This window comes from Carcharhinus amblyrhynchos, chromosome 24, assembly GCF_965287045.1.
Source record: "Carcharhinus amblyrhynchos chromosome 24, sCarAmb.v2.hapA, whole genome shotgun sequence".
In the NCBI taxonomy this organism is placed as follows: Eukaryota; Metazoa; Chordata; class Chondrichthyes; order Carcharhiniformes; family Carcharhinidae; genus Carcharhinus; species Carcharhinus amblyrhynchos.
The window spans coordinates 6,894,606-6,911,701 of NC_137347.1; the positions used below are offsets into that span (position 1 = coordinate 6,894,606).

The 17,096-nt window shown below is 44.8% G+C and overlaps 1 protein-coding gene across 1 annotated transcript in view; it reads left to right on the forward strand.

Annotated features, from left to right (window-relative positions):
- sh3d21 (SH3 domain containing 21) overlaps window positions 1–17,096 on the forward strand; it is a 99,818-nt gene that overhangs the window by 24,459 nt on the left and 58,263 nt on the right. Inside the window, exons 4-7 of the mRNA XM_080211607.1 lie at window positions 2,119–2,234; window positions 13,800–13,917; window positions 15,386–15,429; window positions 16,962–17,025. Of these exons, the coding sequence (XP_080067733.1) occupies window positions 2,119–2,234; window positions 13,800–13,917; window positions 15,386–15,429; window positions 16,962–17,025 (342 nt within the window). The remainder of the gene's footprint in view (window positions 1–2,118; window positions 2,235–13,799; window positions 13,918–15,385; window positions 15,430–16,961; window positions 17,026–17,096) is intronic.

Below are 17,096 nucleotides of genomic sequence, written 5' to 3' on the forward strand. Positions count from 1 at the left end.
TGTTGTGGCTCGGTACTGGTGCTGCCTATTTTCCTGGCATTGGTTTCTTGCCATCTCTCGGCTTATTGTACCTGAGCTCCAGGTACGATGGAGATTTAGATACACAACCCACCCTTCCCCCAACTTCTGATTCCCTTCTAAAGGTGGAGGTTCTATATTCAGAAAGCCACTCAGTGGGGGTAGGATAGACCCCTTCCTCATGGACTGCAGTGACTCTGGCCACCCAATCATTTAAAAATGGTCATTTTTGACCATTGGTCAAAATGGTCATTAAAAGTGGTCATTGGTCAAAATGGTCATTAAAAGTGGTCATTTAAAAATGGTTATTCGTGCTTGGACAAAGCCGTGATATCATTGCTACTGAGCTTTGTGATATATCTGAGAGGATTGTCCTTTCTACATACCTGGGCCTGCAATAATTTGATATTACAACATTTCTAGGTGGCAATGTCACTGGATATCTATAGCTTTTAACCAGTTATTTCATCGGAAGCTCCTTAAAATGCCCTGGATCACCATTCTGACCCATTCATTTCTATTCATTGGACGTAGATGTCACTGGCTGTGCCAGCATTCATTGCCCGTCCCTGAGGGCATTTAAGAGCTGTGGAACCGGAGTCACATGTAGGCCAGACCAGTTAAGGATGGCAGATTTCCTTCCGTACAGGACATTAGTGAAACGGATGGGTTTTCCCAGCAATCGACAATGATTGCATGGTCATCGTTCGATTTTTTTAGTGCAGATTTTTATTCAAGTTAAATTTCACCATCTGCCATTCAGGGATTCGAACCCAGGTCTCCAGAGACCTATTATTCTGGGTCCCTGGATTCCTAGCCTAGTGACAGCACCACTATGCCACTGCGTCCCCTGAGGCATAACATTAGTCCATACAGTCTCCAAAAAAGCATCAACTAATATTAATGGACATCAACTGGTGGTGAGTGTCAGAGGCAGTAGTAGAGGTGGGTATAAGTTTATCTTTTAAAAAGCATTTAGACAGTTATAGGGGTATGATGGTATAGAGAGATATGGGCCAAATGTGGGCAACTGGGACTAGTTTAGTGATAGAAACTGGGCAGCATGGACAAGTTGGGCCAAAAAGCCTGTTTCCATGCTGTAAACCTTTATTTCTTTAACTGATAGACAAACAGACAAGGAGATGGACAATTAGAAATACACTGAGATTCTGCACTGTAGGGTTTCTGTGATTACAACATGGAAACAATTTGTGTGAGTGTTTACCCTCTATGTGGGCACATCCACACAGGTGAGTAATTGATAATGGCAGGCTGGAAAAGACACCAAGGATAATTGTTCAGAGGGGAGTCTCGAGTCAGACTTTGAAAGAACAATCTGGACTATCCCCTGGGGTCAGTTCAGATCCCAGGTAGCTTTCACAGTGGAGGCCCAGGGATAGCGTAATGCCGCTTGTAAAAGGAAGTGTCCATTGGGGTACTGAAGCAAGTGGAGGGAGGAGATGTTGGGTTTTGTCCTTGGCTGGTGCTGGGTTAGATGAGCTCTGGGACAGCTTAAAGGATGTCAATGTTGGCAGAAGGAGGCCGTGGGTCCCAGGCCGGATTGCAGTTCAGCAGGAGGCTGTATGGCTGACACGTCGAGGATTGGGTTCAGCTGTGATGCCTTCTGTTGCTGAATAGCCTGGAAACAGTCATGATCTGGGTTGATTCAATTTTTTCACAGTTTCATTGGGGCAGTGAGGGGCATTTTTTTCACACAGAGGACGGTGAATGCCTGGAGTGAGCTGCCAGAGGTGGTAGGTACAGTTTTGTCTTTTGAAAAGCATTTAGACAGATACATGAGTGAGATGGGTATCCAGGAATATGGGTCAAATGTGAGCAACTGGGACTAGCTTAGGGGTTTAAAAAAAATGGTCGGCATGGACAAGTTGGGCCGAAGGGCCTGCTTCCATGCTGTAAACCTCTATCATTCATTTGTATGTCCTGGTAGTGGTTATGGGACTGTGTCCCAGAAGGGACATAATTTGAGGGAAAATTGCGGAACTGAGTATAGGAGGGGCGTGTAACAGCGACTGCTGTCTGCAACAACAACTTGACCCCTGTGGATGGAGAGAGAACTGATGACCGGGCCTGTGATTACAGAGAAAGCGTTGAAGAAGAGGAAGCAGAGATGGTGTGAGGTGGTCATGTCATACAGCCCTGCCACATCAGAGCAGCTGGAGCTGAACCCCGGAGACGTCATTGAGATCCTGGATGAGGTGAGATCTCGGTTCAATAACACTTTTACAAGTGAATAAGTTTGTCTTCATCTTGGGGCTTCTATATGTGTACTGCTGCTTTCTATAAGGGACATAATGGAGACTTGGTATGGTAATTAGCGGGCTAGATACAGTTCTCTGCAGCTGATAGGCTGACTCCTGAAGGACGGGTTGCCTGCCCAGTGCCAGCTTTAAGTCCACCTCCTCAAGACTGGAGAGGAACTTGCAGTGGGAGGGAAAAGATCTGGTCACCTTGGGTACCATTGATATGGATAGAATTAAACAAGTAGTTCTGCTGAGCAAGTATGAACAGCTAAGGGCTAAATAACAAAATAGAACCATAAAAATCTCTGGATTGCTATCTGAGGCATAAGCAAATTAACATTGGATAAATAAGGTCAGAGAGGGGAATGCACGGTTCAAGGATTGGCGTGGGAGAAATGGGTTTTGATTCAAGCCCTGGGGAGAGAGGGAGCTGTACTGATGTGATAATCTTTGCCTGAACTACGTTAAAACCAGAGCACTGGTAAACAGCGTTGTAGAGAGGACTTTAAATTAAATAGTGAGGGGTGGATTCACGTGAGGGGAGAATTGGAAAGTTGAAGAGAAAGGTTAAAGCAATAGTGCAGGATAGTGACGCAGGTAATCAGGGTGAAGGGACAGAGCGTGCAAATATGAGTGCACTATCAAATAAGGTCAGAATACAGACAAGATAAAAAGACTGAATTAAAGGCTCGCTATTTGAATGCATGCATTCATAACAAGATGGAAGAATTGATAGCAGGAAGAGAAATAAATTCGTATGACGTGATTGTCAGTACGGAGATGTGGTTGCCAAGTGATTCAGGCAGGGAATGAATATGCAAGGTATCTGACATATTAGAAAGCAGGAGGAAAAAAGGAAAGGAGGTGAAGTAGGAGAATTAAGGATCAGATCAGTACAGTCGTGAGAAATGATCTTGGTTCAGAGGATCGAGTCACTGAATCACTTTGGGTGGAGAAAGAAATAGTGAAAGAAAGACGTCACTGAAGTAACTTATTTGCCCGTACAGTACCTACACTGTAGGGCAGAATATAAATCAAGAAATAATGGGGGTTTGTAAGAAAGGTGTTGCACTAATCATGGGCAATTTTAATGTGCGTATAGATTGGATGAATCATATCGCCAAGGTATCCCAGGGGTGTGGGATGGGGTGGGGGTTTGGGGGGGTGAGGGTGAGTTCATAGAGTGTCTGTGGGACAGCTTTGTAGAACAATAATTCTGGAAACATCCAAGGAACAGGTTATTTTAGACCTTTCTGTATGCAATGACTTCATAGTGAAGAGTCACCTTGATAAGAGTGATCATAACATGACAGAATTTGTCATTAGGTTTAAGGATGAGAAGTGTGGCTCTCAAACTAGCACCTTAAACTTAAATAATTACGGTGTTTTATTTTAATTCTCTCATGGGATGTGAGCATCACTAGCTGGGCCAGCATTGGCTCGTCCTATCTCTTCAGAAGTCAGTGGTGAGCTGCCTTCCTGAACGGCTGTGGTGCATTTGGTAAGATGTACTGTCTCGCTTGGGTGAATTAATCAAAAACCAGGTATAAAGATTGATTTCTGATCTCCTTCCTCACCAATTGAAATCTACAGGAAGAACAATATGCTAACAGTGAATGAACCTCCCGTGGTGAAGGTGGAAATTAAGATGTTTTTTCAGACAAGAGGTTACAATCTGAGAAGTTTTTGTGAAGACTGACTGGAAGCAATGTGAACTGTTAGGGTATGACACCCCACTGATATTCTCAGAGACTGAATCTCGAGAGCAGTGGAAGAATTAAGGAGATAAGTGGATATTATTACATCCCTGCCAAAGAGAAAACAAAGTGTGGCCTTGGCAATGTTCCTAACAAAAGTAAAATCAGAAGGAAAGCTTTTTTTTGGAATACTGTCAGTTGGATACTGAGAAAGGTTTGGCTCTTGAAATGAAAGCGCACGGAATTGGGGCTAGTGTGTTGAGGTGAGTAGAAATTGTTGTAGACAGGAGACAAAGAGAAACAAAAAGGGTGCTATGATGGCACAGTGGTTAGCACTGCTGACTCCTAGCTCCAGAGACCGGGGTTCGATTCCTCAGCTTGGATCACAGTCTGTGTGGAGTTTGCGCATTGTACTCTTGTCTACGTGGGTTTCCTCCCATAGTCTAAAGATGTGTGGGTTAGGTGCATTGGCCATTCTAAATTGCCCCTTAGTGTCCGAGAATGCATTGGTTAGAGGGATTAGCAGAGTAAATATGTTGGGCCATGGGGACAAGGCCTAGGTGGGATTGTTGTCAATGCAGACTCAATGGGCCAAATGGCTTCCTTCTGCCCTGTGGGGTTTCTATAAACACTGGAATTTAAGAGGAATAAATGGGTCTTTTTCCAAATGGCAGGCAGTGACTAGTGGGGTACCACAGGGTTCGGTTCTAGGACTCCAGCTACTCACAATATATAGTGACAATATATTCATGATTTGATGAGGGAACTAAATGTAATATCTCCAGATTTGCAAATGACACAAAGCTGGGTGGGAGGGTGAGCTGTGAGGAGGATGCAGAGATGCTTCAGTGTGTTTTGGACAGGCTGAGCGAGTGGGTAAATGAATGAAGATGCAGTACAATGTGGATAAGTGTGAGGCCGTCCACTTGGATCACTGGCAGTGATCATGGATAGTAAGGATTCAAAATGAGTCCTGGGTATCCGTGTACACTGAATGCAGATGCAGCAGACAGTGAAAAAAATAGCAAATGGTATGTTCATAGTGAGAGGATTTGAGTTCGGAAGCAGGGATGTCTTGCTATAATTATCCAAGGCCATGGTGAGGCCACAGCTGGGATATTGTTTGCAGCTTTGATCTTTTTATCTAAGGAAGGTTTGTGCTCCAGAGGGAGTGCAGACTGATTGCTGGGATGGCAGCACTGGCTTTTGAGGAGAGATTGAGTCTGTTAGGATTGTGTTTGTTGGAGCCATGATTTTATCAAATGGAAGAGCTGGGTCAAGATGCCAGTTGATCCACTCTGAATTCATTTTTTTTTAAGTTTATTTAGTGTCACAAGTAGGCTTACATTAACACCGCAATGAAGTTACTGTGAAAACCCCCAAGTCGCCACACTCTGGCGCCTGTTTGGTTACACTGAGGGAGAATTTACATGGCCAATACACCTAACCAGCACGTCTTTTGGACTGTGGGAGGAAGCCAGAGCACCCAGAGGAAACCCACACAGACACAGGGAAAATTCCACCCAGACAGTGACCCAAGCCGGGAATCGAATCCAGATCCCTGGCACTGTGAAGTAGCAGTGCTAACCACTGTTAGTAAGGAGGACTTTGCTGAGCAGCATGCGATTTTAATGTATAGTATACACTCTCAGTTAAAGTTGCACCTGCCTCCCTGAACATTGCAACTTTAAGTGAAACAGGTTTTAAGTGAATCACAGGTTCCCATATGAATCAGTATAAAAACCGGAGTAATGTTCCTTGGGATATTTCTCTCCCAGAAATGCAGATTGAAATAGTGCACCATACCTGTCCAGTACTGTGCATTCCCGCTGGAATAACTTACAAAATACATTATTAAGTAAAAAAGAGATGCTGCACAGTTACAGACTTTGGCACCTCCCTCAGCAGAAAAAAAAACATTAAAAGCTGAAACGTAGATGCAAAAAGAATCTTCCCGATGGTGGAGGAGTCCAAACCAGGCGTCACAGTCTGAGGGTGCAGGGTAGACCATTTAGAATGGGGCAATTCCTTCACCCAGAGAGTGGTGAGCCTGTGGAATTCACTACCACAGAAAGTAACAGAGGCCAAAACATTGTCTGATTTCAAGAAGAAATTAGATACAGCTCTTGGGACTAAAAGGATTGGAGGATGTGGAGGAAAGGCGGGGATCAGGCTATTAAATTGGATGATCAGCCATGATCATCAGGAATGATGGCACAGGCCTTGACGGGCCGAATGGCCTCTTCCTGCTCCTGTTTTCTATCTTTACAGTTTCATGGATGGAATTTTCCAGAAGGATGATCTATTGGACACCTAAAAGTCATTCTTTGATAGATTTTGAAAGATAGACGGTTATTCAGCCAGGAGTTGATTGTGAACTTTAACAGACTGCAAAAAAAACGTTTGCAGAACCCAATTTGGAGATTTGGCTTTTCAGAGCTTGCCGATAAATTGCTGGATGGTGCTGAGGTAGCAGTCACACGTGGGCTCTTCTTAACTGGAGTTTGGTTTTCAGAAAGAGACTTCTGTTTGGAGCAAGAGTTTGCTGCTTGAGAAATGTCTCCAGGGAGCATCCATTGCCATTAGTCTTGATGGCAGAAATGGAATATTCCGCACTGTCACAAACGATGGAGGAATCAGCGATTGCAAATAGCTGCCTTGGGCAGGAACTGAGTGTCTTTGAACAAGGGGCACCGCTGAGAGCCAACGAGCAACCCTGGGCGTTTGCCTGTGGTACTCCCCGTATACTGAGACCCCGGCCCACCACTCAGCAGTAGGGAGAAAGGCTCTTGTGTGAGAATTAATTGCCCTCTTGGAAGCCTCAATTTGTGGTGGAGTGGGAAGGCCAACCGCAGCATCCTTACCGTGGGTGAGACAGGAAGGTGGTAGGCTCCCCACTAACCACCTTCTTGCCTGGCGAAATGCCCAGCAAACCCACAGTCGGGGAGGGCATTAAATTCCATCCAATGTTTCCAAACAGAATGTGAAAGAAGTATTCATGTTGTCACGTGATCAGAATCAGAGCGGAAAAAACAAATTGTCTTAAATATAGATGCTCAGATAGTTTGCTCACCCAACTTGTCAAAGATTTAACATCCTGCTAAAGGATGCAGATCAGACATAGCTCAAGGATCGTCAAAGAGATGAGGGCAAATTGTGAAATGTGTGAAAGTTCTTACAGGACACTGCCTCATTCTATTTTAAACCTTCCACCGACACGTGACTTTAATTAAATATTTTTATTTTACACTTATAGGCATGGTAACTGTAATAAGTCTACAGAGGCAGAAGTCCCTTCACCAAAATCACTTTATTTATGGCTCTAACAGCAGATCACAGGGTGCTAGTAGACAGCAGTCTACCTTAGGGTGCGGGGTGGGGGTTTGGGGGGCTGGTTGGCGGGGTGGGGGGGCTAGTTGGCGGGGTGGGGGTTAGGGGGGCTGGTTGGCGGGCTGGGTGGGGAGGGGTGTCAGAGGAAATGACACTCCCAGTTAAGTACAAGGCAAATTCCATCATGTGAAATTCCATCATGTTATGATCACTCTTACCTTCATTTGATTGGCCCATCAAATGAATCCTTAATCAGGGAGCTCATACTCCAATAGGCCAACATCAGTGGCCTGATTGAAGTCATTACAGTAACCACATCTAGTCTTTCTACAGTAACGCAGGGTAAGGACAAAAGGTTAACTGTAGATAAAGTCATGGAGAAATAGATAGGGACTGAATTAGGGTGTCAGTTACGTTTCTAGCTGATAACGAAGGGGAATTTGTGAATGTTAAAGTCCTTTCAGCAATGGACTCTGTGAAATGAAATGCTGAGGAAAATTCGAACAGATCAACATACTGCAATGGCACGGTTGGTTCATGCAAATAATTCACTTCAGATGGTTGGAGGGTATAATCCCTCTCAATTGGTTCATGTTTGAAGTATTAGTTTTATCCTCATATTTAGTGTGAAATTCCATCATATGAAATTCCATCACGTTGTGATCACTCTTACCTTGAGAATTATTTTACTATGAGGTCATGAATTAATCATGTCTCATTAGAGATTACCAGGTTTAAAATAAGCTGTTCCCTGGTTAGTTCCAGAACCTATTGTTCTAATGAGGTGAGACAACTCATGCGATGTCTAAGAATAAAGAACTGGCATTTATATAGCACCTTTCACAAATCCAGGACATCCCAAAGAGTTCTGTAATCAATTAAAAGTTCTCTTGAAGCCACTGATCTGATTTTGTGTAGAAAATGCAGCAGCCAATTTGTGCACAGCAAGCTCCCATAAATGAATCATAGAATCATAGAACACTACAGTGCAGAAAGAGGCCCTTCGGCCCATCGAGTCTGCACCGACTACAATCCCACCCAGGCCCTACCCCCATATTCCTGCACATTTACCCACTAATCCTTCTAACCTACACATCCCAGGGCACTAAGGGGCAATTTTAGCATGGCCAATCAATCTAACCCACACATCTTTGGAATTTGGCAAAATGACAATGACCAGACAATCTATATAAAGCGTTGGTTGAGTAACGACCAGGACAATGGAAGAACAACATCTTGTTACAACCCCGGGAAGTATTAGTTTGATTGAGAACCAGTTGACAATTCTGATTTCCAGGACAATGGATTGAGTTGGATTAACAAACAGAAAATAATCTACAAAATAATCTAGTAGATAATCTAAGCTGACTAGAGGCCTACAGATTAAACAGAGACAAGAAAGCACATTTCCGTCCTCTTCAACTCTGAAGCAGAGACTCACGGGATCAAACTGCTAACTCTGTTTCTCTCTCCACAGATGCTGCCAGACCAGCTGAGATTTTCCAGCATTTTCTGTTTTTGTCTCCGATTCCAGTCTTCACAGTATTTTGTTTTTATCATGCTGCTGAAACCTCTGGCCCTCCCAGCCTGACTGCATCTGTTCTCGGTGTAATGTACTGGTTGGCCTGTCCAGGAGAGGGTAACTGACACCAGGTTGACGTGGTGGTGTGCGCTCATTGGGAGATCTCCACAGGTCCCTGTAACAAACCCATAGAAATTGAGGGCCACAGCTACCTTGAGAGCTACTGGCATTGGGTAGCCTGCAATCGAAGCTCACCTTCTCCGCCATCCTGGTGTGCAGATCGACTATGGGTTCTCAGGACACGTTCAACACGGTGACATAGCAGTGTTGGCTCACAATGCCCAGGACCTAGGTTTGATTCCCAGCTCGGGTCACTATCTGTGTGAAGTTTGCACATTCTCCCCATGTCTGCATGTCAAGATGTGCGGGTTAGGTTTATTGGCCATCTAAATTGCCGCTTAATGTCAGGGGAATTAGCAGGATAAATATGAGGGGTAATGGGGATAGGGGCTGGATGGGGTTGTGGTCAGTGCAGACTCAATGGGACGGATGACTCGGTGACACCATTGAGACAGCATCTGGAGAGAGATTAGCTGTTCTCTGGTCACTGGGTCCCATCACCTCCTTACCTCTCTGTGCTCAGTCCCCTCAGTGACCTTCTACCCTTCCAGCATCATGAGGGTAACCCTGCAGGTAGCCAGGAAGTAGCTGCCATCCATTTCCATTTGCCCGCTGCTCCGTCCCTCTTAGCTTCTCCTCTCTGGATGAAACCTCGCTGGAATTAACAATCTCCATACCACCTGGGCACTGCCACAAAAAGGAGGGGCACCCATTCCCTGGTGGCAGAAACACTAGACCACCTTGAGGGCTGTCTGCAGTGAGATGGTCTAACTGCTGAAAGGGACCACAAGACAAAACAAATGGTCCCCCTTTCCCTCTGCAATTGCAGTGAACAGCTAGGCCAGCATTTATTGCCCATCTCTAGTTGCCCTTGAGAAGGTGGCAGTGAGCTGCCTTCTTGAATTTCTGCAGTCCCTGAGGTGTAGGTACACCCACTGTGCCTGGGTTTCCTCTGGTACCTACCTGTAGGCACACCCACTGTGCTGTTAGGGAGAGTGTTCCAGAAATTTGACCCAGCGACAGTGAAGGAACAGCCGATATATTTCCAAGTTAGGCTGATGAATGTCTCAGAGGGCAACTTCCAAGTAGCGGTGTTACCAGGTACCTGCTGCCCTTGTCCTTCTAGATTGTAATGGTCATAGTCTTGGAAAGTGCGGCCTAAGGAGCCTTGGTGAGTTTATGCAGTGCATCTTGGTACACACTGTAGCTATTGTGTGTTAATGGTGGAGGGAGGGAGTGTTTGTAGAAAATGTACCAATCAAACCAGTTAGTTTGTCCTGGGTGATGTCAAGCTTCTTGGGTGTTGTTGTAGCTGCACTCATCCAGGCAAGTGAAGAGTATTCCATCACACTCCAGTCTTGTGCCTTGTAGATGGTGGACATTTTGGGAGTCAGGAGATGAGTTACTCGCCGCAGGATTCCTAGCCTCTGGCCTGCTCTGGTAACCACGGTATTTGTATGATTGGACCAGTTCAGTTTCTGGTTAATGGTAACTCCATAGTGAGGATCCAGTGGTGGTAATTCCATTAAGTGTCAGGGCACAATGGTTAGGTTCTCTCTTGTTGGAGGTGGCCATTGCCTGGTACTTGTGCGGTGTGTATGTCACTTGCTACTTGTTAGCCCAAGCCTGGATATTGTCCAGGTCTTGCTGCAGTTGGACATGGACTGCTTCAGTATCTGAGGAATCGCGAATGATGCTGAACATTGTCAGCGAACATCCCAACATCTGACCTTATGATGGAAGGAAGGTTATTGATGAATTGGCTGAAGATGTTTGGGCTTAGGACACCATGCTGAGGGACTCCTGCAGAGATGTCCTGGAACTGAGATGATTGACCTCCATAACTATCTTCCTTTGTGCCAGTTATGACTAACCAGTGGAGGATTTATCCCCCGATTTCCATTGACTCCAATTTTGCTGGGGTTCCTTGACTCCGTAGTTTGTCAAATGCTTCCTGGATCTCAGGGGCAGTCACCCTCACCTCCAGAATTCGGCTCATTTGTCCATGTTTGAACGTGTAATGAGGTCATGAGCTGAATGACCCTGGTGGAACCCAAACTGAACGTCAGTGAGCAAGTTATTGCTAATCAGGTGCCACATGAGAGTACTGTCGATGACTCCTTCCATCACATTACTGTTGATCGAGAGTAGACTGACGGGGCAGTAATTGGCCAGGTAGGATTTGTCCTGTGTCTTGTATATAGGACATACCTGGGCAATTTTACACATGGTTGGGTAGATGCCAGTGTTGTAACTGCGTTGGAATAGCTCGGCGAGGGACGTGGCATGTTCTGGAGTACAGGTTTTCAGTACTATTGCTGGGATGTTGTCATCGCCTTTGCAGAATCCAGTGCCTTCAGTCATTTCTTGATATCACGTGGAGTGAATCGAATAGGATGAAGACTGGTATCTGTGATACTGGGAACCTCTGGAGGAGGCAGAGATGGATCACCCCTCTGAAATGTGTTCAGAATGTTGGGTCTTTGTGCTGTTTATTGAATCAAATTTTCATCCATTAAACAGTGCACCCACTGAGTGAATTTGTGTTAGGGTTGTGTTTCCCACCAATAAAATGTTTTGTACACTCAGAGGGAATGTTATCAGTGATGATAGTGAGTTGTTGCCTCGGTGACAAAGACAGTTGCATCTCCAGCGCTGTCAATAAACTTTTCCACATTGTATTCCACCTGCCATTTCTTTGGCCGCTCTCCTAACCTGTCCAAGTCATTCTGAAGCCCTCCTGCTTCTTCAATACTACCCGTTGCTAATCCACCTAACCTACAAATCTTTGGATACTAAGGAGCAATTTAGCATGGCCAATCCGTCTGACCTGCACATCTTTTGGAGGAAACCAGAGAAAACCCACACAAGCATGGGGAGAAGGTGCAAACTACACACAGTCACCCAAGGCCAAATTGAACCCGGGTTCCTGGTGCTGTGAGGTGGCAGTGCTAACCACTGTGCCACTGTACCACCAATTACACAATGAATTATTCTGATCAGGCGGGCACCGGCTCAGAAGGTGTCAGAAATAAATCAACCTAACAGCACCTTGAGAGCAAATCCACAAAGACTGCTTTAACCTAAGGAGAAAGATCAATTTTCCCTTCTCAGGACAATTGGAGACAGACTATCATATTGACCACATCTGTGTCTCTCACACAACCTGAGGACAAGTCAATAAGATATTGGACATTTTGCAGAATGGTAATATGAGGTCCTTAGCGTCATAGAGCCATACAACACACAAAGCCATTGGGCCATTTGTACTTCTGCTAACCTTTTGAAATACACTATAACTTCCACTCCCCTGTGTTTTCTCCATAGCCTTGCAAATAACAAGTTTACATCTGTTTCCCATTTGAAATTTGCTGTTGATCTATTTCTGACATCCTATCAGCAGGTGCGCTCCTGATCATAATAACTCATTGTGTAATTGGTGGTACAGTGATTAGCACTGCTGCCTCACAGCACCAGGTTCAATTCGGTCTTGGGTGACTGTGTGGAGTTTGCACATTCTCCCCATGCTTGCGTGGGTTTCCTCCGGTTTCCTCCAAAAGATGTGCAGGTTAGATGGATTGGCCATGCTAAATTGTCCCTTAGTATCCAAAGATTTGTAGATTAGGTGGATTAGCAACAGGTAGTATTGAGGAAGCAGAGAGACTTGGACAGGTTAGGAGAGTGGCCAAAGAAGTGGCTGATGGAATACAATGTGGAAAAGTGTGAGGTTATGCACTTTGGAAGGAGAAATGAAGGCATGGACCATTTTCTAAATGGGAAAATGCGTAGGAAATCAGAAACACAAAGGAACTTGGGAGTCATTGTTCAAGATTCTCTTAAGGTTAACGTGCAGGTTCAGTTAGGAAGGCAAATGCAATGTTAACATTCATGTCGAGGGGGCTAGAATACAAGAGCGGGGATGGACTTCTGAGGCTGTGTAAGGCTCTGGTCAGACCCCATTTAGAAATTGTGAGCAGTTTTGGGCCCCATATCTAAGGAAGGGTATGCTGGCCTTGGAAAGGGTCCAAAGAATGTTCACAAGAATGATCCTTGGTATGAAGAACTTGTTGTCTGAGGAACGGTTAAGAACTCTGGGTCTATACTCATTGGAGCTTAGGGAGGATTTTATAGAAACTTATAGGCCTGGATAGAGTGGATGTGGAGAGGATGTTTCCACTAGTAGGGAAAACTAGAACGAGAGGGCATAAGCTCAGGCTAAAGGGGTGATTCTTTAAAACAGAGATGAGGAGGAATTTCTTCAGCCAGATAGTGGTGAATCTGTGGAACTCTTTGCCACAGAAGACTGTGGAAGCCGGGTCACTGAGTGTCTTTAATACAGATAGAGAGGTCCTTGATTAATAAGGGGATCAAGGGTTATGGGGAAAAGGCAGGAGAATAGGGATGAGAAAAATCTCAGCCACGATTGAACGGTGGAGCAGACTCGATGGGCCGAGTGGCCTAATTCTGCTCCCATGTCTTATAGTCTTACAGTCTTTGCCATGATAATGGTTATGGGGATAGGGCAAGGGTTGGATGGAGGTGGGATGTTCTTTCAGAAAGTCGGTGCAGACTCAATGGGCTAAATGGCCTCCTTCTGCACTGTAGGGATTTTGCGGTTAAAAAAATTATGATTAAGTAAAACATGATTTTAAATTCTCCTCGTCCCCTCCCTTGTTCTTTTGCTAATCAACGTGAATCTGTCTCTTCCGGTTATGGACTCTCCGACCAGTGGAAATACGTTTTCCTGATCTATTCCATCGAAACCCCATATAATGTTAAACTGATGCTTGCTCTCTCAGAACACTGTGCAAGGCTTAATCTAATCTATTTTTGAATTGGTTTGTCTTTTAGATTGAAGATGGATGGTGGATAGGCAGAAAGAATGGAAAGACCGGAAGCTTCCCATTGAATTTTGTCGTAGAAGTGGACAACTCTGAAGGACAGTCTCGGTGCTCAGTCACTGAGTCAGGTGTGACCCATTATGTTCCACGGACAAATGTGAGAGGTTTCTGTTCAAATGGTCAATATTCTCTTGGGTACAACCTCTGCCTGTCCCTCCTGTAAGTGGACCCCACACTCTTTACAACCTTGGAGAGCCCCCTTTCTTATTATACCTCGATAAACAGGAGGGGATGGAACAAAACCATCCCTCATTCAATTACTGGATACTTTGATTGCCACATGCATTTCTCCACCATTAGAAGGCAGAATGATAAACACTAAGGAGCCAACGGCCCAGTGGTATTATCACGAGGGTATTAATCCAGAAACTCAGTTAATGTTCTGGGGATCTGGGTTCAAATCCCACCAGGGCAGATAGTGGGGGATTTGAATTCAGTAAAAAAATCTGGAATTAAGAATCTACTTGGTGACCATTGTCGATGTCAGAAAAACCCATCTGGTTCACTAATGCCCTTTAGAGGGCAGCACGGTAGCACAGTGGTTAGCACTGCTGCTTCACAGCTCCAGGGTCCTGGGTTCAATGCTCAGGTCACTGTCTGTGTGGAGTTTGCACATTCTCCTCGTGTCTGCGTGGGTTTCCTCCGGGTGCTCTGCTTTCCTCCCACAGTCCAATGATGTGTGGGTTAGGTTGATTGGCCATGCTAAGAAATTGCTCCTTAGTGTTCAGGGATGCGCAGGTGAGAGGGATTAGTGGGTATAATATATAGGGATATGGGGGTAGGGCCTGGGTGCGATTGTGTTGGGTGCAGACTCGATGGGCCGAAGGGCCTCTTTCTGCACTGTAGGGTTCTATGATCTAGAGAAGGAAATCTGCCGTTCTTACCTAGTCTGGCCTACATGTAACTCCAGAGCCACAGCAATGTGGTTGACTCTCGCAGGCAACTAGAGACGGGCAGTAAATGCTGGCCAGGCAGTGATGTCCATGTTCCACGAATGAATAAAAAGAAACTTACGTTGCAAAGTACATTTTGAATCAACAAACTGGTTCATTTTATTTGAAGTGTGTGAATGACTGAATTTAATCTTTTGGTGAAATGTGAGAATGGGGAGTTAATGGTAGATAATAAGGAAATGGCGATAAAATGAGCAAATATTTTGTTTCTGCCTTCACTATAAAAGATGCGAAGAACATTCTAATATTAGCTGTAAATCAGGAGGTGGAGGGGAGAGAGGAATTTTGTGAAATTACTGCAGACTGAGAAACCCCCAGGTCCTGATAGACTTCATCCTAGGGTCTCAAAAGAGGTGACTAATGATGCATTGGTGTTAATTTTTCAACATTCACTAAACCCTGGAAAATCCCAGGGGTGACGTAGTGGTATTGTCAGTAGACTAGGAATCGGGTGGAGGCATGGGATGCCCTTTTGGAGAGTCAGTGCAGGCTTGATGGGCTGAATGGGCCCCTTCTGCACTGGAGGCATTCTATGGTCAACCCAGTGGTGTATCATTTCTCATATTCTTCTTCCCTTCCTTAGATTCCAGTGTCCAGGATCAAGACGAACCAAGCTCAGAACTCCAGGTAAAAGATCTCACAATCCCAGAATGTGTGGCAGCAAGAGGCAAGGACAGTCTAAGTTTTAGCAAGAATGTGGGTTCTGTGCAATCTGGTCCTACGCAGAGATGTGAGAGATAGCGTACACCATCATTCTGAGGCAGAATTGTGCAATGGGTCCATGTCCATCAAACAAATCTGAAGTTTTCTAATAATGCTAAAATATTAACCGGTCAGTAAGTGCTTATTTATTACTTATTAACTGCTTTCTTGTAAACCATTGGTTTATAAGAAAATAATGAATGGACCCAGTGACAAGTCTTGAAGGAGACCAAAGTGTGAGCTGGCAGCTTTTACCTGTTGTGTGAAAGCAGCCCGTGGAGAGAGTGTAGGACAGAACAGTGACCCAGTATCAACTAGTGTCCAAATTCTGAAATGCCCGCAGTGGAAATCTCCCTGAACTTCTCCTGAAATCTCAATATCCACTCCCAAAAGCTAATGGAATAGCTGCAGAACCAAACATTTCTTTGTACCGGTTTCCAAAGGCAACTCGCGGAATATAACCCTTACATACCTGAGTGAGAAATATTAAGGCTGACAGTGAAATTGTGTGAAATAGCAATACTCTTTTCCAATTTGATGTCTTCCACTTTGCAACAGGATGAGTAGAATAATATGATAGGGAAAATTCATTAATCCCATGACCCAACGCTTCATATAGAAAAGGAATACTATCTCCATTGTGTTGTGACTTGATCTCTAATCCATTCTGTCTTCAGGCAAGAATCCCATTATAGAATGGGAACACTGAAGTTACCCCAGAGTAACTAACCTGCATTTATAAAGCACCTTTCACAATTTTAGGACATTCCAAAGTGCTTTACAGCCAATGAAGTCCTTCTGAAGCCTCAGTCACTGGGACAAATAGACAGCAGCTGATAGTGCAACTATTTGTGTCCCACACACAACCACGTGGAAACGAGCAGATAATGTTTTTGGTAAAAGCGGATTCTGGAATCAGAAACATAACAGAAAATGCTGGAAAATCTCAGCAGGTCTGACAGCATCTGTGGGGAGAGAATAGGGCCAACGTTTCGAGTCTAGATGACCCTTCATCGGAACTCTGGAGAAAGATCATCCAGACTCAAAACGTTGGCTCTATTCTCTCCCCACAGATGCTGCCAGACCTGCAGAGATTTTTCAGCAATGTTTTTGCTCAAGTTGGCTGAGGGATAGATATTGAATGGGACATCGGGGGAAACTCACCTTCTTCCAAAGAGTACAATGGAATCTTTCATGTTCATCGGAGGGAACTGGTAGGCCAAAGTTTAACACCTCACCCTAAAGACAGGCACTTCTGGCATTGCAGCACTCCTTCAGTACTGCACTGAAGGTCAGCTTGCATTTTATGTTCAAGAGTGGATAATGGCGCCTTAACAACCCTCGGACTCAGAGGTAGAGTGCTTCTTACTGAGTCACGCCTGAGAGAATATGAAAGTGCTTTTTTAAAGAAATGTGTCAGAATGTTTGCTCTCGATGACAGAATGTTTATTTTGTAGGACCAGACTTTTAAATCAACACATCCTGACACTCGCCCTGGGAACCTTGGAGAACAACATTCAGGTCTGTACACAGTGTGTGATTTACGGTGCTCAATATACTTACACATTGCAAACTGCTCTACGTGCTACCCT